The 25,233-nt window shown below is 39.9% G+C and overlaps 1 protein-coding gene across 18 annotated transcripts in view; it reads left to right on the plus strand.

Annotated features, from left to right (window-relative positions):
• L3MBTL4 (L3MBTL histone methyl-lysine binding protein 4) overlaps positions 1-25,233 on the plus strand; it is a 448,782-nt gene that overhangs the window by 306,803 nt on the left and 116,746 nt on the right. For all 18 annotated transcript variants that reach the window (XM_042909930.1, XM_042909929.1, XM_042909916.1 and 15 more), the window contains one exon: positions 22,957-23,130. In XM_042909930.1, coding sequence (XP_042765864.1) covers positions 22,957-23,130 — 174 coding nt within the window. The remainder of the gene's footprint in view (positions 1-22,956; positions 23,131-25,233) is intronic.

Consider the following 25,233-nt stretch of genomic DNA (forward strand, 5'->3'; position numbering starts at 1 on the left):
AAAAAAAAGAGGTTTAAACATTTATATTATTGTTTTAGAGACAAAACAGAATTGTTTTTACAGTGACACGAGGTAAAGAATTTGGGTTCTAACATTGGTAAGCAGGTGACATCTTTACTAGTTAACTGTCAGTGTTCCCTCGTTAAAAACGTGTTCAGGTGCTGGAAGGACAAGGACTGATGCTCCTTGCTATTTTGAACACCAGAGAAACAGAGTCACACGACCCGGCAGCAGGCTGCTTCTTGACTTCTGTATCTTTCCTGCACTTCAGCTCCATCTTACAGATTTCTAGGGACAAGGAAAGGCCACCTGCCGGGGAGCCTTGATGTGTAAGTGACCCTGTGGCCTGAAGTGGGGCCCTTGGCTGAGCAGCTTTGCTCTGCGTGAAGTTGGCCAGGGGCTGGTGTGCTTTGAAACATTAACGTGTCCTTAGTTTTTAAATCCTAGCTCACTTTTTGTAACTGTAGTGGCTTTATTAAGACACAATTCACATGCCATGTAATTCACCCATTCAGGGGTACAGTTCAGTGGGTGAATTCGGAGTTGTACAACATCTCCACTCTCAACCTTAGAACCCTTCTGATCCCCGAAAGAGACCTTTACCACTTTGCCCTGCCCTGTTTTCACTCCTCTGTGCACTGCTACCTAGCTCTTAGCTCTTCCTTCTCTTGGGCTTCCCCCTCCTCATGCTCCTCTCCTGGTCCTCTTCTCCCTGTGTGCTTCTGTGCTTCGGTTCTCTTTCTTTTCCTCGCAGATGGCAACCACTTACTCTATGGTTCATTGCCATGGAGGGAGAGAGAAGAGGTGATGAGGGTGAAGGGGAGAGGGCAGGAGAGAAAGAAGAAAGAGAGAGACATTAGCCTGAAGGTCTGAGAGCATCTGGAGGTGAACATGAGCAAACACAGAAAGTAAGAACTCAGCTTCTAGCGCTTTCCTCCTCTCCTCCTGCTGACACGCCATTCCTCCGAAGTTCTTTCCTACAAGCTCACCTGCCGTGACAACCCTGCACTCACCTTGGTCCTGTCCTTCCATTATTCTCCAGAATAGTAACCCTGGACAGACTGCTGATGCAGACAGGCTGCTGTTACCGACTGCTTGCTCGCTCACTCGCTCGCTCTCCCCCTTTCTCTCTCTCTCTCACACACACTCCATAGACACAGGGGAGAGAAAGAGACACAAAAGCAGACCACAGTGTGTGTGCAACAACTGACTCATACAAATGTGTTGATGGGACATTTCAGAAATAACATTTAACTGCAACATTTATTTGTTCTATTACTAGAAGATTCAATTTTGAAACTTGACAGAGGTCTTGGGCATAAATGGGAGGAGAGAGTTTTCCCAGAGGAAACAGAGACATGCCGGCCTGCAAATCACTTGGTGAATATTGAGCAATTTCACTTCACCATATTAATTTCAAATAATCTCTTCTGACTTGTGGCAAATATTCATGAAAAGACACACCCCTAGCTCTGCAGCTCCATTGCCCAACAGGGGCACCCCCCTCCCTTCACGCTGTGCACATCCCCCGAGGCCCGCCCTTATTCTGGACGCAGATTCTGTTAGCAGTGGTGCCTGTGGGGTGACAGGAGACTCAGTGCCAGAAAGCACACCGGCCTTCTGCTTTTCTTCAGCAGAAAAAGAAAATATTAGAAAAAGACTGAGGGAGACCTTCTGTGTGTTGAAACCCTCGCGGGCCCAGGCATTTTCTGTGGTACACTGGGGCTTCCAGGAAGGCTGTGAAGTCAGTGAGAGTATGTGCCACATTCCCTGTGTATTTGCACACACACACTTGTCATCCAGGGAATCCATGATGTTCAACAGAATCTCAAAAGGACTTTGACCGTAAACAGGCTCCAGAGTAATACTGATGAATCATTCAGAAAGGACCTACAGAGTGAAGAGCTCACCTGAGGGAGTGAGGCCTGGCAGAGGGGTGCTCAAGACAACAGAAGGCAAGGTCATCCACAGGTAGGGACTGTCACCCACGGGGTTGTTGCTAGAGAATTTGGAGTTGAGTATCGTAGAAGCAGGACATGCAACCTCGTGACCGTGATTATGACAGTGAGCGAACCCATCTGCATATAGGGACACACTTGCCTGATGCCTGCACGCATGGCATAAAAAGTAAAACCAGAAGGAAATAGAGAAAAATGTTGATGGTTTGCAGTGGGCGTAGAGGAGCACTTTTTCTGCCACTAACATTCTACATTAGAAATTTTATGATTTATAAATTATATATTCTAATTTTTACAATTTTTAAAAAATGTAAACTTCAGTATGGAGTTTAAAAGCTAAAAATGAGACCAAATAAAACTCTGCTCAGGTCCTAAAGTAGTAAAATTCCCCAGTAATTTTCATGGTCTTAAACAGATATGGAAACCTTGCAGAAGCGTAGGTAGAAAGCATGGAGCTAAAATTGAAGTCTATAAGGAATCAGAACACTTACAAGGATTTCTCTGTCACACTGATGAAATTTAATGCGTCAATTGAGATTTAAACAATTTTGTAAATCCAACAAAGTGAGCAAGCATAGAGTACTTGAAGCCCCACAGAAACTTACAAACAAGGAAGGACCACTGACTTCCAGGATGGAGTCACAGGTTAATTTCATGTTTGTATCAAGCATTGTTTTAAAAAGTGGCCACTGCTGCTCTAAAAAGAAATTGACCATTTATCAGAGAGAAGTCAAAGTATAATAAATACTATTGAGAAGATTTCATGTTTACAATGAAAAGAAATGCTGTTTTACCTCCACTCCGTTCCCTCCTCCAGAAAATCCCTGCATTCAGGTCTCTGCAAACATACCCATCTGCACAGACTCACAGCCTCCATGTACCAAAACGGGCAGGGGCCGGTGCTCAGAAGGCTGGGAGGAAGGGAGGTGAGACAGTCAGTGCTGTGCTCCCATGATCTTGACAAGCCTGTCTGCTGGGAGACGGACTCTGCTTCCATTAATCCTCAAGGATGGATTCCCAATCAGTGACTGGCTGTGAAATCCAGTTCTGTGAAATCACCCTGAGAGCAATTTATGGACCTGAATCATCTATGCTCTTGCAAGTTGGAGCTCATTTCAGCTTTCTCAGATTGCAAAACTAACATATTTAGAGAGCTTCAAATGCCAGTTTATCTAGACAGATATGCTAACAAAAACATGCAACTGCAACACTTCTATTAAAACTAATTTGTGAAGTGAGTTTTTAAAAGATGGTAATTGACAAAATTAAAAACAAAAGAAAACTTTGTCTTTTCAAATATCACTTACCCTCTGTGCTACACCCAAGTCACCCTCCTCCCTGGGGACCTGCACCAGCCACAGCAGTGATGACTCTTTAGCACTAAAGCACACATCCTTGCTCCGTTTTAACCCGTGATGAATTATGGTCCCAACCTGTGATAGCTGGAATGCCAGAGGCCACCCATGATGCCCCAGTTGTGTCTAGCATGGAAAGTGGCAATGCGAGAGGGCTGAGAGTCAGCCTGTGTGTGGGGACTGAAGCAGGGGACAGAAGCCTAGTCACACCATGCCGCACCCATTGTCATGTCATGAGATAATGTGGGAGACTCAGTGGTTAACCAGTGATGCAAAAGAATTTGACCTCCAGCCAGGTATATAAGGTAAAGTGTGCAGAATAAGCAAAACCTTTGGAGCTTTCGGGGAAGCACCGAGGAGTCCACTAACACATGAGAGCAGCAGCCGGCCTGTGTTCAGGCTAGAACTTGGGGGGCACATCCGTCCTCTGCTGCAGCCACAGGTGCCTGCCGGCACACCCCAAGTGTCATCTCCCTGTCCGACTTCTCATTCTGTGTGGTTGTCTGCTGGGATCACCTGCAGGAGTCCAGAATTATCCTGTCCGTCCTGCGGTTTAAAATGTTAGAAACAAAGGACACTATCTCACCACCTAAATCAGCGATGCTGCCTCACCCACCTTGATCATCACACTCACAAAATTACATCTCAGTGTTCTCTTTAGCAACTCCCAGATTTACTAAGTCTCCCAGCCCCACTGATTATTTTTCTGCAAGATGTATCAGAATTTTTCTTCTGTTCCTGTAGCTCTTATGAAGACCCTCATGCCCATTGTCCAGATCCTGTCCCCGCCACACCTCAGGCTGGTCCTGTGGGCCAGAGCCACTAGAATGACCTTCCTGATCTTGGCACACCAGCTTTCCCAACTTGAAACCTACTGCATCTCTAACCACTAGAAACTTTTAGACAGGCATTCGGGGCCCTCCTATGGTGAACAGGTGTCATCCACAGTCCTGCTCCCTGGCCCACTGGGACTCTTCTCCCGGTCCTGCATCTCTGTCTCCACCCTTGGGACTGACTTAAACCAGTCCTATTTCAAGAACCTGCCCCTGTGCCCTCCTCAGTCCTCACTTAACAAACAGCAGCAGCAGTAGCAAAAACGATTTTATGAAAACATTCCCTTCCTAGGTTTTATTTATTTAATGCAATACTGCGTATAATGAGGCATGCGCTTATCATAATGCCTGGTTGTATATTAAATATTAAGTACATACTCCTATTGTTAAATTATATCATGCATTATTAAACATGTACTATCCATAATACAATAAACCACAACAAACAGCTTCTTTTATCTTTTAGATCTTTGTTTGGTTTCTGACCCTTGGGGTAGGATCTTTGCCATACTTGGGTTACCATAATGCCTAGTACAGTGCTGTGCGCACAGTGGCATTCTGAAAATCTTTGTGGATGAAATGAAATGGCAGCTGCTTTTGCCTCGTACCGGCCTCCACTAAAACAGGATACTGTTTGGATGCTCGTGTAGCTCTGTTAGGTAGAATGTTGTATTTGGCCATGTGGATGCAACCTTAGTGAAGATGTATGTAGATAATGAAGTATTTAAATTCTCATTTAAAAACATGCTAGGGACAGAGCTTTAAAGTCTTTTTCTGGCAGAAAATCAAGGCTATCTCTTCTCTATTTTCTTCTCCTTTCTCACAGTTTTATAAATTACAGCTTGTCCCAATAAAAAATTATCCAGATGGCCAGTTCTTCACATTACATTTCGTTCCATGCAAGGAATGTGCCTTTGTTTCTAAAGAATCCCGTCTTTAGTACATGTACTATTCTTGTGGCAACTCAGTAGATTTCAGAATGAAATTTAAAAAACACCAAACAGCTTAAATTCTTAAAGTATTCTAATTTCCCCACTTGCTCTCTCTACGTCATCAACCATGCCAAAAATGTTATATAAATATATTAATATCATCAATATCCATTTGACAGAGCACCTAGTATATGCAAGGCATTTTGCCAGATGTTCCAAAATTTTTATTTTTTCCAAAACATTCAGAGAAAGCTCGAATGCCAGAGGCAGGTTGGCACAGTAGCTGAAAGTCTAAACCTTGGCATCAGCCTACCTGGGTTTCAATCCTGTCTCTACAACTTCTTAGCAATGTGGCCTTGAACGACTGACTGAAAATCTCTGTGCCTCAGTTCCTTCATCTCTAAAATGAAGATAATAATAGGGATACTGTGAGAATTGAATGGATTAACATACAAAGAGAGCTTAAATCAAGATATGGTGTAGCGTAGGGTGAAAACTTTAGAAGTATAACCTGTTATGAATATGAGACTAGACTAATGAGGCTGTTTTGGTGGTATCTCTCTTTAAATATTTTTTTTTTTAAATTTTTTTTTTTTCAACGTTTTTTATTTATTTTTGGGACAGAGAGAGACAGAGCATGAACGGGGGAGGGTCAGAGAGAGAGGGAGACACAGAATCGGAAACAGGCTCCAGGCTCCGAGCCATCAGCCCAGAGCCTGACGCGGGGCTCGAACTCACGGACCGCGAGATCGTCGCGGGGCTCGAACTCACGGACCACGAGATCGTGACCTGGCTGAAGTCGGACGCTTAACCGACTGCGCCACCCAGGCGCCCCTCTCTTTAAATATTTAAAGAATCCTCCTTCCTAAATTTGGTAGAAACAAAAATATCCGTGTATGTATTTTGGATTAGCCTGGTCATCTTTTAGAAAATATTTTGCACGTTGATTCTCAATACCCAATAGCTAAATTACTTGAACAATATTTTAGAATAGTTTATGGTAGGAAAAGTAGTATTGATCATCTTTTCTTGAAAGAAGGAGACATTCATTTTTAACCTTGATTACACTGATGCCCCCAATCTTTAATATCTCAAGATTGTTTTATTTAAAAATAAAACAAACCCTGTTTTTAAACAGCTCCCTTCAAGATTTAATGAAAGATCTCTAATTCTAATGTTGGTTCTTATTTCTAATTAGGATGATACTGCTTTACACACACTAAATTACAGTACACATTTGCCTTTGGTGTGTTAACTAATTTAGAGGAAAGAGAATTGGCAATCAAATTCTTTAATATGGAGTCTGCCTGTGCATATTTGAACCTACAGATGAGTTTTTATTTGCAGACTGTGGAATGATAAAAGGTCACTTCCTAAATTGAGATCTAAACTCCAAAAGACTCTTTACTGCACTGCTTACAGAGAATGATGGGGCAGCAAGACTTCTGTTAATTTTCCTTTATCTGTTAGTGTTTGGAACTTCTTAGCTCAGGCAGTTGAAGGCTGCCTGGTTCTCTGACATGGGCTGGTTTGGTTTTGCTTTTTCCATCACACAGACTGCACTCCTAGTCTTAGCTTATGGGTTTGTCAAATTGACGGTGAATTTATCATTTTGAGAACAAACATCCCAAGACAGCATTTGAATGACCTGTTCAACATTGGGTCAATATTAGCATTTAAACAAGGGTTAGATGCTTGTGAGTGTGTCTAAATATATGCATAGGTAAACATATGTTCATGCATATCCAAATAGTTTTTGACAATTTTATTTAAATTAAATATATTAAATTTAAAACCATCCAAAAGATGGAATTTTTTCATTATGATCCATAGCCAAATTACATGCCTTTAGTTTATGGATAATTTTTAAAAATTGTCCTTGGAACATTTTTAAGTTGAATTCTTCTTCAGATGCCCTTTGGACAGCTGTCCTGAAAAAAGCTTTCCCTTCTGAGTGAAATTTTGTTTTAAGACAATGCATATTTATAGAAAGAAGAAAACTATACTTTAAAGACCTTTGCAGAAATTAAATGTATTTCAAATTAGAATACTTCAATTGAAAATGCACTTGAGAATTTAAGCCATAAAAAGTAACCTTGAGATGTTCGTACCACTTAACCAAAATATTGAAATTAAAAAAGTGAAAACAACTGGTATATACTAATAAAAATGTCCTTTGTAATAACAGAAACACAAAATAATTACTGTAATTGTTTTGATTGAATTAATAATGTAGCATCTTAATAACTGTTTAATTTACTGCTTAATTTAACCATATAAATAGTATTCTGTTCGAAATTTTTAAACGGCAGATTCTATTCATCAGATTTTCTCCGTGCATAGATTATACAAATTACTTACTTAGTACATTAAGCTGGTTTCAGCATAAAATTTTAAATGTCATTACTGTGCCATTTAGTACACCATCACATTCCTTTAGAATAATTTAGAATTTTTTGAAATTTAGAAAATTTGGTAACCGTCTACTAAAATATTTTAGAGGAAAAAGTACACACACACACACACACACACACACACACACACACACACACTTTAACTCTCATTCTTTAAAAGAATTTGTTTTAAGTGTTTCATTTATTTTTTGAGAGAGAGAGAGAGAGAGAGAGACAGAGTGTGAATGGTGGAGGGGCAGAGAAAGAGTTATACACAGAATCTGAAGCAGGCTCCAGCTCAGAGCCTGACGTGGGGCTCCAACTCATGAACCATGTGAGATCATGACCTAAGCCGAAGTTGGATGCTTAAATGATTGAGCCACCCAGGAGGCGCCCTTCTCATTCTTGATGCATCTTTCCTTCCCTGTCTAGTTTAGTGAAAACATTACCTGCAACAGAATAGTTCAAACAACATTTTTGTATACTCAGTTAAAGAGTATCTCCTAATTAATATCAAGTAAATGTCATATGTTAGATTTGACTTTTTACTATTAGAATAGACATTAATGAAATGACCAAGTTCAAATCTCACATGAAACAAAAATAAATGGAGATTGCATTTTATTTTTATCTATTTCTGTGTACACCAGTGGAATTCCTATTCTTGGCATAGAGTCTAGCCTTATCAGTTTCAAATTTGTGAGTATTTTGAAAACCACATTAGGAGCCGAGGGGACTAAGTTGTGATAAGGGCTAAATATTCTCCAGGAAGCGGCTGGTTCTCCACCTCTGCAGCTGGGCCTTTGTTGTTTCATCTGGGCAGTGGGCAGAGATGCCAGAAAGTTTAGATTATTTTTTCTCTAAGAACAGAGGCAGCTTTTAGGAGGAAGGATTCAACCTAAATTAGCTAAATAAGGGGACTGGAAAAAGAGCCAAAATGGGTTGAGTTAGAGGATATTGATTAAAGGAGTGAAGTTCTGTGCTGATTGAGATAGTTAAGTCTTTTTTTCTGGGTTTTATGTTTGAAATCTTGCATGGCATCAATTCGAGTGACATCCGTACATGGATAAATTACAGGTATGTATATTTTATATCTATGTATCTGTTATTTCCTTAGTAACTGATATCCTCCTGAGATGCTAAGGCATAAAATAGCCCAATCTTACTCAGTTTACACTTATATGAATAATTTATTTTCTTATATTATTTTAAGGAACTTAGAGAAGATGCATATATACAAATAATAGTATAATGAGATAAATATTCATAAAAACTGGAAAATTTGTGTTAAATCTAGGAAGCATTGATTTTTCTGATATGACCAGAATTTAGGCTTTATGGATGGTTAAAATGAAGAGGGCTCTGCAAGGCAGTCAGATCAAGGGGATCCTTGAATGTATGCAAAAGAATTTCTTTCTTTTTTTAAAAATTTTTTTAATGTTTATTTTTGACAGAGAGAGACAGACAGAGCATGAACGGGGGAGGGTCAGAGAGAGAGGGAAACACAAATCTGAAGCAGGCTCCAGGCTCTGAGCTGTCAGCACAGAGCCCAACGCAGGGCTCGAACTCACAGAGCGCAAGATCTTGACCTGAGCCGAAGTCAGATGCCCAACTGACTGAGCCGCTCAGGCGCCCCACAAAAGAATTTCAATTTGAGTCTAAGAGTGCACATTTATAACAGGTAGAAGGAAGGAAAGAAATAATGCCTCCCTTTTCCTGAACTTCATCTACAATATGAAAATTGAATCCTTATAACTAACAGCATTATGAATTATAGATGCATAAACTAGGGTTGGAACAGCCTTCATCAAATGCACGTGCACCAGTTATTATATTAAGCACTCTGCATCCAGTATAACCCTTACATTGACACAGTGAGTAGAATGAGATTCTTCATGTTACATGTGAGGAGACCATGATCTGTAGAGGATGAGGACTGGCGGTAGAAGGAGGATTGAAACTCAACCTGGTCGCTAAAGCCTCTTTTGCTGCAGGATCCCTCAGGTGCTTTAGATGAGTAGAATAAATTATACCCTGAAAAAGAGAAGTAAAGAAAGGAAGAGCCTTCAGTAAAGTTTCTTAACATTAAAATCATCATTAGGAACCAGAAAGATGGAGCAGACATATTTTTCTCTATTACTCCCACTAAAACGTGGACTTTATATATAAAAGAAACATGAAGGCTATGAAAAGTGGAGAGGAGGAGGCAGACCAGTTAGAGACCTTAAGACCTGAGTAATGGCACAGTGACAAAATTCCCTGTGTTTTCTTTCTCCGCACATATCCTAGACTCATTGTTTTCATTTATTCACTTGTTTTAAGTGCATTGATAATTGCTTGTTAAAGCATGGTTTTTATTATGGCTGCTTTGCATTTCTTGTGAACTAATTCTATCATTTGTGTCATCTTGATGTTGGCATTAGCAGCATGCAAATATGCAATTATAGAGCTCACTAGTAAAAGTAAATATACATTCAAATTCAGAATAGTCTTAATAGTGTAATGGTGGTACATCAGTCACTTTAACTCTAAAAAAAGGTAAATGAAAAAAGTTTAAAAATAGCTATAGCTATAGTAATCCATTATAGATTAACAATATAAAAAGATGTAAATTGTGACATCAATAACATAAAAAATGGGAGGGAGAAGTATAGTGGTTTAAATACAATGGATTTAAGTTATTAGCTACCTAAAATAGATTATTATAACTATGTTTTATATAAACCTTATGGTAATCACAAAGAAAACAAACCTGTAGTAGATACACATACTATAAAGAAATAGGAATCAAAGTATATTGTAACAAAAAAAAACCATCAAATCACAAAGGAAGACAGCAAGAGAGGAAGAAGAGAACAAACTATAAAACATTCAGAAAACGCTTAACAAGATGGCATTAGTAATTCTTTGCCTTTAAATAACCACTTTAAATATAAATGGATTAAATTCTCCAATCAAAAAGCATAGAGTGATTGAACATATTTTTAAAAAGATCAAACTATGTGCTGCCTGGATAGACTCACTTTAGCTTTAAGGACTCACATAGGCTTAAAATAAAGGAATGGAAAAAGATAATCCATGCAAATGGTTACCAAAAGAGAGCAGGGGTGCCTAGATTTATGTCAAATTAAAATATACTTCCAAGTCAAAAATTATCTTATAAGATAAAGGAGGTCATTATATAATGAGAAAGGAGTCAATTTATTGAGAGGATATAACAATTGTAAATATGTAGCCAGCATTGGAGAATGCAAATGTACAAAGCAAAAATTAACAGAAGTGAAGGGACAAATAGGTAGCAATAAAATAGTAGAAGACTTCAGCACCTCACTTTCAGCAATGGATAGATTATCCAGACATAAAATCAATAGGAAACAATGAATTTGAGCAGTACAGACAGAACATGTGCGTATAATAGACATACAGAGAACATTCTATCCAAAAACAACAAAATACACACTCAAGCACACTTTGAACGTTGTTCAGGATATATCATATGTTAGGTAACAAAACAAATCTTAACAGATTTATGAAAATTGAAATCATATAAAGTATCTTTTCCAACCATGGTGGTATGAAACTAGAAATCAGTAACATGAGGAAAATTAGACAATTCAGAAATATATGAATGTTAACACACTCATAAACAACCAATAGTTCAAAGAAGAAGTCAAAAAGGAACTTTTTTAAAAAACCTTGAAACAAAGGAAAATGAGACACAACATTAGGGGATGCAGCAAATGGAGGTCTAAGATTAAAATCTGTATCAATAAATGCCTACACAAAGAAAAAAGAACAATCTCAAATAAACAACCTAACATTATAACTCAGGGAACTAGGAGAAAAAGAATAAAATAAGACCAAAATTAGCACATGGCAGTAATCTAATAAAGATTAGAGTGGAGATAAATGAAATTGTTATTAGAAACAATAAAAAGATCAATGGAACTAAGTTATCTTTTTGAAAAGATTAAAAACACCTTTAGCTAGTCTAAGAAAAGAGGGAAAAGACTAAAATAAATAAAATTAGAGGAAAAATTACAGCTGCAATCCATATAAAGGATCACAAGAGACTACTATGAACAATTACATACCAATAAATTGTAGAACCTAGAAAGTAAATCCCTAGAAACATACAATCTTCCAAGATTGAATCATGAGGAAATAGAAAATTGAACAGATCAGTAATGAGTAAGGAGAATGAATGAATCATCAAAAACCTCACAACCAAGGGAAATCCTAGATCAGATGATTTTACTGGTGAATAATACTAAACACTTAAAGAATTAATTCCAGTCCTCAACTCTTCCAAAAAAGTAAAAAGGAGGGAGTACTTCCAAACTCATTTTATGAGGTCAGCAATTCCCTAATACCAAAACCAGACAAGGACACTACAAAAAGAGAAATTTATATGCCAGTATCCCTAATGAACATAGACGCAGAAACCCTCAACAAAATACTAGCAAACCATATTTAACAGCACGTCAAAATGACCATACACCATGATTGAGGGGGATCTATCCCAGGAATGCAAGGATGGTTCAACAAATGCAAATCAATAAACATGATACACCATATTAATAGACTGAAGGATAAAAATCATATAATCATAACATATGCCAAAAAAAATTTGACACAATGCAGCATTTTTATGATAAAAACTGTCAACAAATTAGGTATAGAAAGAATGTAGCTCAACATGATAAAAGGTGATACGTGACAAGTCTACAACTATTATACTCAGTGGCGAAAAGCTGACAGCTTTTCCTCTAAGAAGAGACAAAGACAAGGAAGCCCACTCTTGCCACTTTTGTTCAACATATTTCTGTAAGGGCTGCCCAGATAATAAGGCAAGAAAAAAATTAAAAGGACTCTAGATCAGAAATGAAGAAGTAAAATGAATAAGACATGATCTTACATATGGAAAACTCTAAAAACTACACTGGAAAACTATCAGAACTAATGAATGAATTCAGTAAATTTGCAAGAAAGAATACCAATATACTAAAGTCAGTTATGTTTCTGTATACTAACAATGAACTTTCTGAAAAGAAATTAAGAAAATTTCATTTATAATAGCATCAAAAAAAGGGGCACATGGGTGACTCAGTCAGTTAAGCGTCCAACTTCAGCTCAGGTCATGATCTCGCAGTTCATGAGTTGGAGCACCATGTCAGACTATGCTGACAGCTCAACCCCTCTCTGCCGCTCCTGAACTCATGCTCTGTCTCTCTCTCTCCCTCTCTCTCTCTCTCTCAAAAATAAATAAACATGAAAAAAATTTATAACAGCATCAAAAAGAATAAGATACTTAGGGATAAATTTAACCACAGAGGTGAAAGGTACGTACAATGAAAATGATAAAACACTGATTAAAGAAATTAAAGAAGACACAAATAAATGGGAAGTTATCCCATGTTCATGGATTAAAAGAATTAAAATTGTTAAAATATCCATACTTCCCAAAGCTATCTAAAACTTCAATGCAATCTCTATCAAAATTACATGATTTTTCAAAGAAAGAGAAAAAACAATCCTAAAATTGATACAGAACCAAGAAAGACCCTGAATTGCCAAAGCAGTCTTAAGCAAAAATATCAAAGCTGTAGGCATCACACTCTTCCCTGACTTCAAATTATACTATCATACAGTCAAAGCATAATAATCAAAAAAGTATGCCACTAGCATAAAAGTAGTCACATAAAGGAACAAAATAGAGCACAGAAATAAACCCACATATATATAGTCAACTGATCTTTGAAAGAGTGCCAAGAATGTACAATGGAGAAAGGATAGTGTCTTCAATAAATGACATAGGGAAAATTGGATATCCATATGCAGAATGAAACTAGACTCTTATTCCATACATAAAAATCAATTCAAAAAAATGGGGTGCCTGGGTGGCTCAGTCAGTTAAGTGTCCGACTTCAGCTCAGGTCATGATCTCACAGTCCGTGAGTTCGAGCCCCGCATCAGGCTCTGTGCTGACAGCTCAGAGCCTGGAGCTGCTTTGGATTCTATGTCTCCCTCTCTCTCTGCCCCTCCCCTGCTCGTGCTCTGTCTCTCTCTGTCTCAAAAATAAATAAAAACATTAAATTTTTTTTAAATCAATTCAAAATGAATTAAAAACTGAAACGTCAGGCTTGAAACTTTAAAAGTCCTAAAGCATAGGTAAAAAGTTCCTTGGGGAACCTGGGTGACTCAGTCAGTTAGGCAACTAAATCCTGACGTCAGCTCAGGTCTTGATCTCAGGGTCATTACTTCAAGCCCCACATTGGATTCCATGCTGGGCATGAAGCCTACTTTGTAAGAAAATTCCTTGACATTTGTCTTGGCAATGACTTTTTGAATGTGATACTAAGAACACAAACACAAGCAACAAAAGCAAAAATAAGCAAGTGGGATTACATTGAAATAAAAAGCTTCCACACAGCAAAGGAAACCACAAACAAATGAAAAGACAACCTACGGAATGGGAGTAAATATTTGCAAACCATACATATTTGATAAGGGTTTAATATCCAAAATATGTAAGGAACTCCTACAACTTAATCACAAAAAACCTACAAATAATCTGATTTAAAAATGGGCAAAGGACCTAACTAGACCTTTCTCCAAAGAAGACATACAGAAGGTCAACAGGCACATGAAAACATGCTCAACATCACTAATCATCAGAGAAATGCAAATTAAAACCACAATGAGATATCACTTCACGCCTGTAAGGAGGACTATAATAAAAATAAAAAGATAACAAGTGTTGGTGAGCATGAGACATGGGAGTCCTTGTGCATTGTTGTGGAAATAGAAAATGGTGCAGCCACTGTGGAAAACAGTGTGGGGTTTCCTCAAAAAATTAAGAATAGAACTACCATATCACCCAACAACCCCACTTCAGGTGTATATCCAAAGGAACTGAAATAAGATTCTTGAAGAGATACCTGCACTCCTATGTTTATTATAGCATTGTTTGCAATAGCCAGGATATGGAAACAACCTAAATACCCATTGGTGGATGAACAGATTGAAAAAATGTGACATCCACATACAACAGACAATGCTGTTTAATAAGAAGGAAATCCTGCCATTTACAACAGTGAAATAAGCCAGAAAAATACTGTATGATACCACTTTTATGTGGAATCTAAAATAGACTCGTACAGAGTAGAATGGTGGATACTAGAGGTTGGGGGGGAGGAAATGGAGAGGTGACAGGTTAAAAGGTACAAGGTTTCAGTTATGCAAGGTCAATAAATTCTGCAGATCTATTATAAAGCACAGTGCGTATAGCTAATAGTGTATACTTAAAATTTGCTAAGAAAGTAGATCTTAAATTAAATGTTCTCTTTTTTGCATGTTTATTTACTTTGAGAGAGAGAGAGAGAGAGAGAGAGAGAGAGAGCATGCATGTGCCGGTGTGTGTGCTCCAGTGGGGATGGGGGAGTGGTGGCAGAGTGAGAGAGAATCCCAGGCAGGCTCCGCCATGACTCAGGGCTCAACCCCAGGAACCATGAGATCATGGCCTGCGCCCTAATCAAGAATTAGGATACTCAACCGACTGAGCCACTTACGTGCTCCATAAGGTGCTACCACTAAAAAACTAAAATAAAATAAAATAATTAAGGTGGCAGGAGGAGAACTTTGTAGGTGATGTGTATATTTATGGTCTTGACGGTGTGATGGTCTTTCACAGGTGTATATTTATCTCAAACTCATCGTGTTGTATACGTTAAGTATATACAGCTTTTTATATGTCAGTCATACCTCAATAAAGTTGCTTTAAGCAATAAAGAACCAAATAAGCATTATAGAATGGAAAATAATAACCACAATAAATAGGAACATTAGTATTGTATTTTGTATCATAGAAGGCCTTTTTCGAATTAAAGATTCATGGTGATCACAATACCAGGACCTTGCTTGATTTGTCTCATTTGGTTTTCACAAAAGTCCATATGAGAAAGCTGTTCATCACCATTTTATAGATGAGGGAGTAGGAGACAGTGGAATAGCTTGCCCAAGGTTCTGGTGCTAACAGCTTTAATCCAGTTTCCTCTGATTCTTAAACCTGTGCTTTTTGGCACTATCCTGATTATAGCCTCCATTTGCACGGTGATTCTCTTCTAACTTCCTACCTGACCATTGCAGCAAGTTCACAATATCTAGCGTGACTTCATGGGCTGCATTACCCCCACAAAAAATTGTTTCTAGAACGAAATTTATTTTATCCAACTCTTTGAACTGTGAGTTCTATAGCTATCGACTTATTTTAACTCTACTTAGGAAACTTTTGTTTTTAATATTCATACTTTTTTTTTTACTGTGTGCATTCAATTTTCTAATGCTTTTAATGACAATTAAGTGAGGTATCAGCTGTGTTATGGGCAAGGCTAGTCAGAATCAGAGAAAATTTGCCTGTAACTTGTCTTGAGCAACTATTTTAAAGCCGCCTGAATCTGAGGAAAATTGGCCCTAAGACCTTAGAATCTGACATCTATGCCAGTTGATTTTTGCCCATCTCTGTGTTTGAGAACAACATAATAGAAATTGTGTTACATCCTCAGTACATATTTTAAAAATTATGATGTTTCTTTCTTCCTGGGTCTATATTTCCAACATATTATTTGTACGTGCTCTTAATCCTCATAGAAGCAAAATCATCAATAATTTAAGTCATGTTAGCTCTTAAAAGTTTCTGTAAAAACTATATAGGTATTCCATAATTTCAGCAATCTGAACTGGAGTATGTATCATGTTTTTTAGTGCCATTTGGCCAAAAAAATCAGCATTTTCTTAAGAATAAAAAATGTTCAGTTAACATTCTTATACTATGTTAAGTTTAGACTACCCACGTATTAAAGATTGAAAAGGAATGACTTATTTTCAGAAAGTTAAATGACAGAACAAGCAGTATTCAGTCTACTGGGAAAGAGTGTGGGGTGGAGTATGGTGGGCGGGCTGCTGGTCTTCTTACATGACCGGTAGGATGCCAGTCACCTGCCAGAGAATGGGGTCTTGTCGCCTCAGGGCCCAGGGCCAAATCACAGGGCGGGCGGCATTTATTTATCTAGTTCCTTCCCATTTCCTCGCTGACCCCCTTTTTCTGCTAAGTCTCCGTGACCTCTCTCATGATCTGGTAGAGGGAGCCATTCAGTACTTCCCTGCTGCCTTTTGTTTCTGAGAGGCAGACCCCTCAGACCACCTCTTCCATGAATGCTTCCAAATAGGATGCCTCCTCCCACTCCAACAAGTATTCTTTGTCTTTCAAAGATAGATGAAAAGACTTCGAATCTAATATCCCAGGTGAGATATAATTCTTCTGGGTTGCTTATCTGGGTCATAGGAGGAAAAGCATATAGTTGGCTTGTAAAAAAAATCGAGGCTAAAATATAGAACGCAGTAAGCCTCATCGAGGGGGTAGGTTAGTTACATTAGAAAAGAACTCTTTAAAGTCTCACTCTGTTTCTAATTCGTGGGCTAGATGAGGGCGTAGTGCTAGTGCAGGACTCCTCCTGGGAGCTACTGTCTATTTCTGGCAACTTCACTTTTCAAGATCAGGAGAAAGGTTGTCAACGACTTGACATTCTTCCTGAAATACTGCTGACCTCTGTGTTGTTGTTGTTTATTTATTTTTGGAAGTACAGCACTGAAGGGGCTATTTCATCTTTGCTGTCTTGCTGAAATTTGTAATGCTTCCCAACATTTTAATGTCATGTCACAGAAAGAAAATGGTCGCCAGTACTTGGGAACAAGAGGGGATTTCGAGCCTGGAGGAGACTGCTCCAGGCTGGGAGGACTGGCCTGGGACTCTGGCCAGTGCAGCTGTACATTGGTTGGGAAGCTACCATTAGAAAAGTTGTGACAACTCAGTTATAACCTTCTGGCCAAAACTGCCCACTACCTGGGATGTGACAGAACATGGCCCATTGTTTTCATCAGACCAGGGTAGTCAAAGAGAAGCAGAAACCAAATTTGCAGCTTAGGTATGAGAAAATGAACAGAGTGTTGATACAAGATGATAACGTAGTAGAATGAGCAAAACTGGAGTCCGAGAGGTTGGGCAATCAGGAGTCACCCTCTAGACTCAGAATTGGGACCAGATGGGGAATCCATGATGAACGTAGGGATCCAATTAGAGGGCAAATCACGGTAATAGAGAATAATTGAGGGTGACAAGCACACAGAAGACCAGCCAGGTAGTATCTGGGAAGTGGATCCTCACTCTGGGGTTGGGACTGGGAGGCAGAAATCCTATCCTGTGAAGGGGCCAAGAAGAAAGTAGGAACATAGAGCTTCTGTCCCAGTAGGGCCCCCGAATTCTAGCTGTAGCAGCAGACCAGGCATTTAGGAACAAGGACCAAGGCATATGCCTCATTGGTAGACTCGGAGCCCACGAGGCTGCCCAGAGTCCTGAACGACGGCATGAGCGCTGGTATCAGCCGTGGGCACCGTTCAGGTTTGGACCTTTGAATCCTAGAATGGATGACTGCGTTTCGCAAATTACCTTCGGCCTTGGATCAGGACTGGTCCTGGGAATATGGGGAAACTGCACCAACCTGTGAGCAAAAAGGAGGACAATCCAAAGGCTGAGGGTCCTCCTGGGCCCGACACAAAAGGCAGCGATTCAGCCTCAGCTGCCAGGCGCTGCTGCGTCCAGCCTTGCCCCGTTGTGACCCGAAGACAGAGCAACAGTCGGGAGTGCTCCTCAAAGGAGTACAGGCCAATTTTCTAAAGAAAAAAAATATATATACCAATAAAATTTACTTTTACTTTCCCGTTCATCCTCCGATGTTAACGTTATACTAAAAGATTCGGAAAAGCAAAAGTAGTATTTCTAATTGCCATCGTTTTTATGTTTCTTGCTGTTTATGAAGAGGACTACTAGGATCTCCATTTTTTGATCTGTTAGAAAATCTCTTTTAAAACTTGTCTGCAGCTGGCTGGCACCTTCCTCCTTATTTAGCGTTTACCCTCCGTTCATATGCCTTGCTGTCGGTGAGCTTGGGACTGACATGTTGTTTTTTTGTTTTGTTTTGTTTTTTTAATTTTTTTTTTAAGTTTATTTATTGTTGAGACAGAGAGAGACAGAGCATGAACGGGGGAGGGTCAGAGAGAGAGGGAGACACAGAATCTGAAGCAGGCTCCAGGCTCTGAGCCATCAGCCCAGAGCCTGACGCGGGGCTCGAACTCACGGACCACGAGATCGTGACCTGAGCTGAAGTCGGACGCTTAACCGACTGAGCCACCCAGGCGCCCCGGGGCTGACATGTTTTTTAATCAATTATGCGGTCGAACCATATGAAATTTGGATATTTGACTGTCTTTGTGTTTTAGAAACTGCACTTTCCTATGGGCCAACGTGGTAGTACCTGCTGTCTCTTGCTTCTTTTCCTGCAAACAGCAAACATGCCCTTAATTAAGTGGGGACCCAGAACCAGGCTGCTCAGTCAGAGGAACCACGTCTTCCACACAATGCTGCTGCTCAGTGCTTCCCCTCAGCCTGCAGTTTTTACACTTCCTATCTTGGCCAGAATGAGCTGAAATTTGAATGCACTGCTTTCCTGTCAGTCAGAAGCTGACATCTTACCTGGACCAACAGAACTTTAAGCCATAAAAATTTCAGCTTAGGTCAACAATTTTCTAAAGAGACTGTGTCCTCAGAACCTCCTTTCCCCAATATTTACCTAGCTCATAAGTAAGTTTTAGGGGCACCTGGTGGCTTAGTTGGTTAAGTGCCCGACTTTGGCTCCGGTCACGATCTCACAGCTTATGAGTTCGAGCCCCGCATCGGGCTCTGTGCTGACAGCTCAGAGCCTGGAGCCTGCTTCAGATTCTGTGTCCCCCTTTCTCTCTGCCCCTCCCCAGCTTGTACTCTGTCTCTCTCTCACAAAAATAAATAAACATTTAAAAAGGTAAGTTTTAAATAGTTTTATCACACCTAGAACAACCAATTCGGTGGGTTTTTCTCCTATGGGTATAGGTTTATGTGGAATCATGCATGCTGTTACACACACATACACACACATGCACATGCACTTCAGTAAGGTTCTGCATTTTCAGAAAGGCAGGCCAAAGTTTGGGATGCCCTCTCTTTAACGTAAGTATTTCTCTGCAGAGAACACAAGTAAGCACAGGGTCGCCTGGGTGGCTCAGTCAGTTAATCATCCGACTTCAGCTCAGGTCATGATCTCACGGTCCGTGAGTTCGAGGCCTGCGTCGGGCTCTGTGCTGCCAGCTCAGAGCCTGGAGCCTGCTTCGGATTCCGTGTCTCCCTCTCCCTCTGCCCCTCCCCTGCTCATGCTCTGTCTCTCTCTGTCTCAAAGATAAATAAAAACATTAAAAATAATTTAAAAAAAAAAACAAGTAAGCACAGCGTTGCAATCCAGAAACTTGTTCCCAGCACAACGCAGGTCAAAAAGGGTGCAGACAACTGTATCTGAGAGCCCCTCATCCCTTGCTTCTTTTGTGCTTTCGTCTCCCATCGTTATCTTCCTTCAAGTTCTTCACCAAAATATGCAACATATGTTCCTGTCATTTGATATATTCTTTTGCACTTCGCACTTCATTCTGATCTGTGTGCTCTGGAGACGTGTTCTCACAGGGCTTGCCTCGTGGAATCGGGAGGCGCTCCGTTCTCGTGACGCTCGGTGTGTTCCATTGCGTTTTGCATCCCTCATTACTGCAGAGGCAGAGAGGAGCTAGGATGGAATTGGGAAGTAATAAGCAGGTGATTAGATGACTAGAGGGACTGATTTCTGAGTGAAGGTTGAGGGAAACAAAATTTCTCTAAACTGAAGCGAGTGCCGAGCAAGAAGGTCTGTGGCTGCCGTCTACAGTGCTGGACAAACTGGACAAATAAGCCTTAGGAAGAGAGTGTTAGTGCCACGCAGCACATGTTGAGGTGAGGATGTGGAATTAGGAAAACTCATGACTGTAACGAATCATTTAAAAGTCTCGAATTGAAGGGCACCTTGACGGCTCAGTCGGTTGAGCGTCTGACTCTTGATTTGGGCTCAGGTCATGATCCCAGGGTTGTGGGTTTGAACCCTGCGTTGGGCTCTGCACTTAGCATGGAGCCTGCTTAAGATTCTCTCTCTCTTCCTCCCTCTGCCCCTTTTCCCCACTTGTGCTCTCTGTCTCTCTCTCTCTCTAAAAAGAAAAAAAGTCTTAAATTGCGTATGGGTTAGATGGATAGCAAAACTTCAGAGTAGTAGTATCTTAATGAAAACTCAGTTGTACTTGAAATAAACACTTCCCAGTTTCCCTTAGGATAGCCTCAACTTTCTTCTGCAGGAAGTTCTTTCAAAACTCCCCATTAGATCTCATATGCTGTAGCTTAAACAAATTAACTCCTACTGCGTTGTTATTAGAAACAGTACTTACTCACATCTTCGGTCCTCACGTGGGACTCTGGCACACGCTGACATATTTCCCCCAGACATGAGACGCAGCGAACAATACTGCTCTACCCTGTAAATACCTGCCTTGGTTTCTCTGTGCACAAGAATTATACCACAGTTCTCTCAAGTTTCTTCCTTTTTTTTTAATGTTTTATTTTCATTTTTGAGAGAGAGCGCAAGCAGGGGAGGGGCATAGAGGGAGGCCAGCAGAGGATCTGAAGTGGGCTATGGGCTCTGTGCTGACAGCAGCAAGCCCTGTGCAGGATGCAGGGCTCGAACTCTTGAAACGTGGGATCATGACCTGAGCTGAAGTCGGACTGAGCCACCCAGGTGCCCCTCATGTTTCTTCTTTTGATGATGTTAAGAACCTTGTCCCCCTTCTGCCCATCTTATTGGTGCAAATAATTAAGTGAACAATTTTGAGGCTTTTTAAGAAAGTGCCAGTCAACTTAGGGAAAGTTGCTTATCCTGCGTGCGACTGTTTTCTTACCTGTAAAATAAATATGTCAATACCATCTTTGGGTATTTAGTAATAAATATTAGAAATAATCTATGTAAAAAACTTGAATTTTAATGGACCTATAGTACACACTCATCAGAGGTACCTTTTTTGGTCTTATTATAAATTGTATTTATTAGTATACATCTTCACTAGATTTATAGCAGATGTTCAGTTAATGGATTATTGAATCAATAACTAAACAAACTAATAAATCAATGCCAAGTATTACACATTACGGAACATGAATGTAAAGGGGACCCTCCTGTCTGCGGCAAAGGCTGATGATCATCCCTGTTGCCAGTTTAGATTCACTCTGGCTTGTTTGGTCAGGCTGGTGACATCCTAACCACGCCATCCCAAAGTCCAGAAGATCAATTGTAGATGTAGGTTGGTACTAAAGGCTTTTTGGGGTTAGATTGTTTGTATGTTCTCCTTGGAAAACTCAACTCTATTTTAAAATAGAGGAAAAACTGCATTGGTCCCTGATTTTATCATGCCATTAAAATAGCAAAAGAAAACATTCATGTTTTCATAATAAAAGAATTTATTATGCATCATATATCAGCAAATATACGGTAAATTGGAAGTAAACTCATAAAAAAGACCCAACTGCTTAGATATTGATGCATTTGACTATGTGCTTCCCTACATGGAGAGGATAGCACTGGGATAATAGTAGCCACTATCATATAATGGGGATGTGTACATGTGTGTCAGTGTGAGATTTCTCATGGTCCCAACAACACTTAGGGTTGGATCTGATTTTCCCATTTAACTGGAGAGAAACTGAAGCTTGAGCATGAAGTACCTTCCCCAGGGTTGTGCACAGGTGACCTCCTGTCACACCTGTGCTTTCCCTGACAGTGGCTCTCTGATTCCTCAGCAGCGGCAGAACTTTGGGGCTTCTTTAGAGACAGGGATGTGGGCAGAGAAATTTAACAGAGACTACTGATCAGCCTATAGAAAGAACCAGATCCTGTGTCCTGGCAGATCCTTGCTAGTTAGGCTCCAAACAACATTTCAGATTCAGGATCCAGCCTTCACTGTGGTCTCTCCGTTTTCATCTGAGGTGTCTCTTCACATTCAAACACGGCACTTCCTAGCAGGTTTCAGAAGGATTAAGCAGAAATACAGTATTTCTGGATACATGAATGTTAAGAAATAAGAACAGAATATTCTCTGATACTGGTAAATAGTTGCCCATAGTATTTTGTGATGCACGTGGTCAAATCAGGGCATAAATATAAGAAAATAAAAACTTTCAATCAAGTGTTTATATAACATTTTCATCACTCTACCAGAAGCACATTATTATGTTAGTCTTAGATTTTTAAGTTTCCAAAATTGTAAAACTGTATGTGCTAATGACTCTACCTATGATACTCTGCGGACCAGTGTCTGTGATCTGGCACCTGAGATTTCCTCAAAGGGCGATCTGAAAAGAAACATTAGGGTGTGTTCAGTGAGAGGAGAATGTCTGTATTCAGGTCTTAAAGTTTGGGTGTAAGTCTGTTCCGTTGACAGTGGATTCCTGATGTATCACTATAAACTGACGACTGTGCTCTCACTTTTATACAAACCAGTGCTTTTGGCTGCCCGTATTCCGACATGAACTTGAAAAAGGAGGCAACTCTTCATGATCGTCTGCGAGAACAGACACAGGCAAATTTGGAATCTGACTCTTCACATTCAAGATCAAAGAACCTCTGTAGTTTGAACTTCAACGGAAAACACGAGAAGGTGAACAGTCAGCCCAGGTAAGGAACTTTTTGAAAATGTAAATCAGAAAGTAAAGCATGCAGAATAAGAGCAAATATTTTAACTGTACTAGTTCCTTATGTTTCTTTGAAGCGGTTATGTTCGGTTTTGGGTATGATTATGTTCACTGGCTCCTAGAATTCATCTAAGGCTTGATGTTCATTTAAAACACATTTTTTATTTCTTCGCTCACAAAAATTTGAACTTACCCCTTTCTAAATACACATGTGAGGGATAAGAAAGCACATCTCATCTATAAAATTCCGTAAGAGTCCCCTTTATCTTGAACTTCTTTACTCTTTGGTATGGTGTCAGAGCCATGGCCGAGTATTTGCAGTCCCACCAGGACTGCGTCTCCTACCTGGGATCTGTCTTGTCATCGTTAATCCAGATGCACCTCACGCAGGATTTCTTCTCACTCGGAACAGTTTCCATTTTGACTCCTTGATCACGCTCTATCCTTTTGTTCTTAAGTGTGAGCTTCTGTTTTAAGTAAGCATCAATTTTTGATTTTCATTTACATGCTATCATTTTCTAAGGGGCTGCAAACACAACCTTATTTGGTATGTTTTAACCTAAATGTGTTAATAATCTAACAATTTTTTTTTTAAAAAAAGAGCTCCCTTTCTCCAAGTCAGGAATTGTAAACAGAAAAATCCAACACTCAGTAAGTAATGGGAGATCAGACAGGTGGAGCCAAGAAACGCCTGTCGGAGAAGTGAGAAGTGGGTGTTTTTCAGATTCTGCTTCAGACAGAAAGCACTCCCCTTCAAGCCCTTGAAAGACAGTAGACCCTCCTTCCTTGAGGTTTGAAGGAGCGGCTATTTGAGTGGCTGCTGTTTCTCTGAAACCTCCAGAGCTTTGCTCTTTTCATTCAGCACGTGAGAAAGGAAGAGGTGCGTGCCTTTCATCATGAGGGAGCTGCGTTTCCACTGCAACTTTCTGCCCATTTATGCCATGGGTCCCAGTAAGGCTGCTCCTTCACTCCCAAGGGGAGACCCATCCATTGGGAGAGTTTGGTGCAAAGTGTGGGTTTTGTTCTTTTTCAGGCAAATGTTGGTATAGGGTATTTGGGTGACCTTTCATTCTTGTCCAATAGCTGATTTTGGTTTTACTCTCTCTGCACACCACCGTGCAGATTAGCTCTCCTTTAATGTACAATTTCTTTCCTATGGATACTCATGCCTCTCTGTTTTTGTAGCTGTATCTTGCATTTTTTGTTATTTGTTATACACCCACTTCTCTTGTTGAAACTTCACAGGGTCTAGTTGTTCTTTACTGCTTTTTCCCACCCACACTGTTTACAACTGTAAGTGGTTTGAAAGCTCAAGCATCCTTTCTATTTCCTAGTTGAGGGAGAATTTTGTCCCTTCCTTTTCTTAAAACTGTTTTCCAAGGAATGGTGTTTATTTATCCCACCCAGAATTATAGAGACCAGTACATCCGTTTGCTCGTACTCTTTTTGTTCTGTTATCTTTTTTTTTTTTTCCAAATAAAAACTCAGTTTCTCTTGTAAACATTTTAGACATTCATCCTCCATGTCAAGAGTTGGAGAGACAAAACAGATCTTTGAAATGCTTTAAAAAAGCTGTTAGAACTGCCACATTCTTTAAGGCTAACTAAGCCTTTCTTTTTTAGCAAACACGGACGTATGGCCTCCCCTATCTTGAACTCCCCTAACTTGAACTATATGCTTTACCATTTTGAAGAGGATTTGCGCTGAAATACATCAGATAAGCGTAATTACTACAGTAGAAAGAAGTAGAGAATGCCAGTTGATAACCAAGCAGAAAAATCACACATGATCCTATCCTGTCGAATCCTATTCACGGATGCCAAGCACTGTAGAAGTAGTTGGGAGAGGGGAGGGGAGTCGTGCGCATCTTGAATTCTTAAGCCTTCTTTTATTTTCCAGTCTCAAGACCAGTGCCCACATTGCACTCCAACCCCTGTACCCACCCCCCTTTTTCAACCAGCCATCATGACAATGTTTGTATGATACTGGCCCTAATGCCCACTTTGATTCTACACCCATCGCTGTGACATCCTGTTCATGGTCTAGAATTCCAGGCTGGGGGGAAAAGAAAAACAGATCAAGGAAA

Source organism: Panthera leo, chromosome D3, assembly GCF_018350215.1.
Source record: "Panthera leo isolate Ple1 chromosome D3, P.leo_Ple1_pat1.1, whole genome shotgun sequence".
NCBI lineage: Eukaryota > Metazoa > Chordata > Mammalia > Carnivora > Felidae > Panthera > Panthera leo.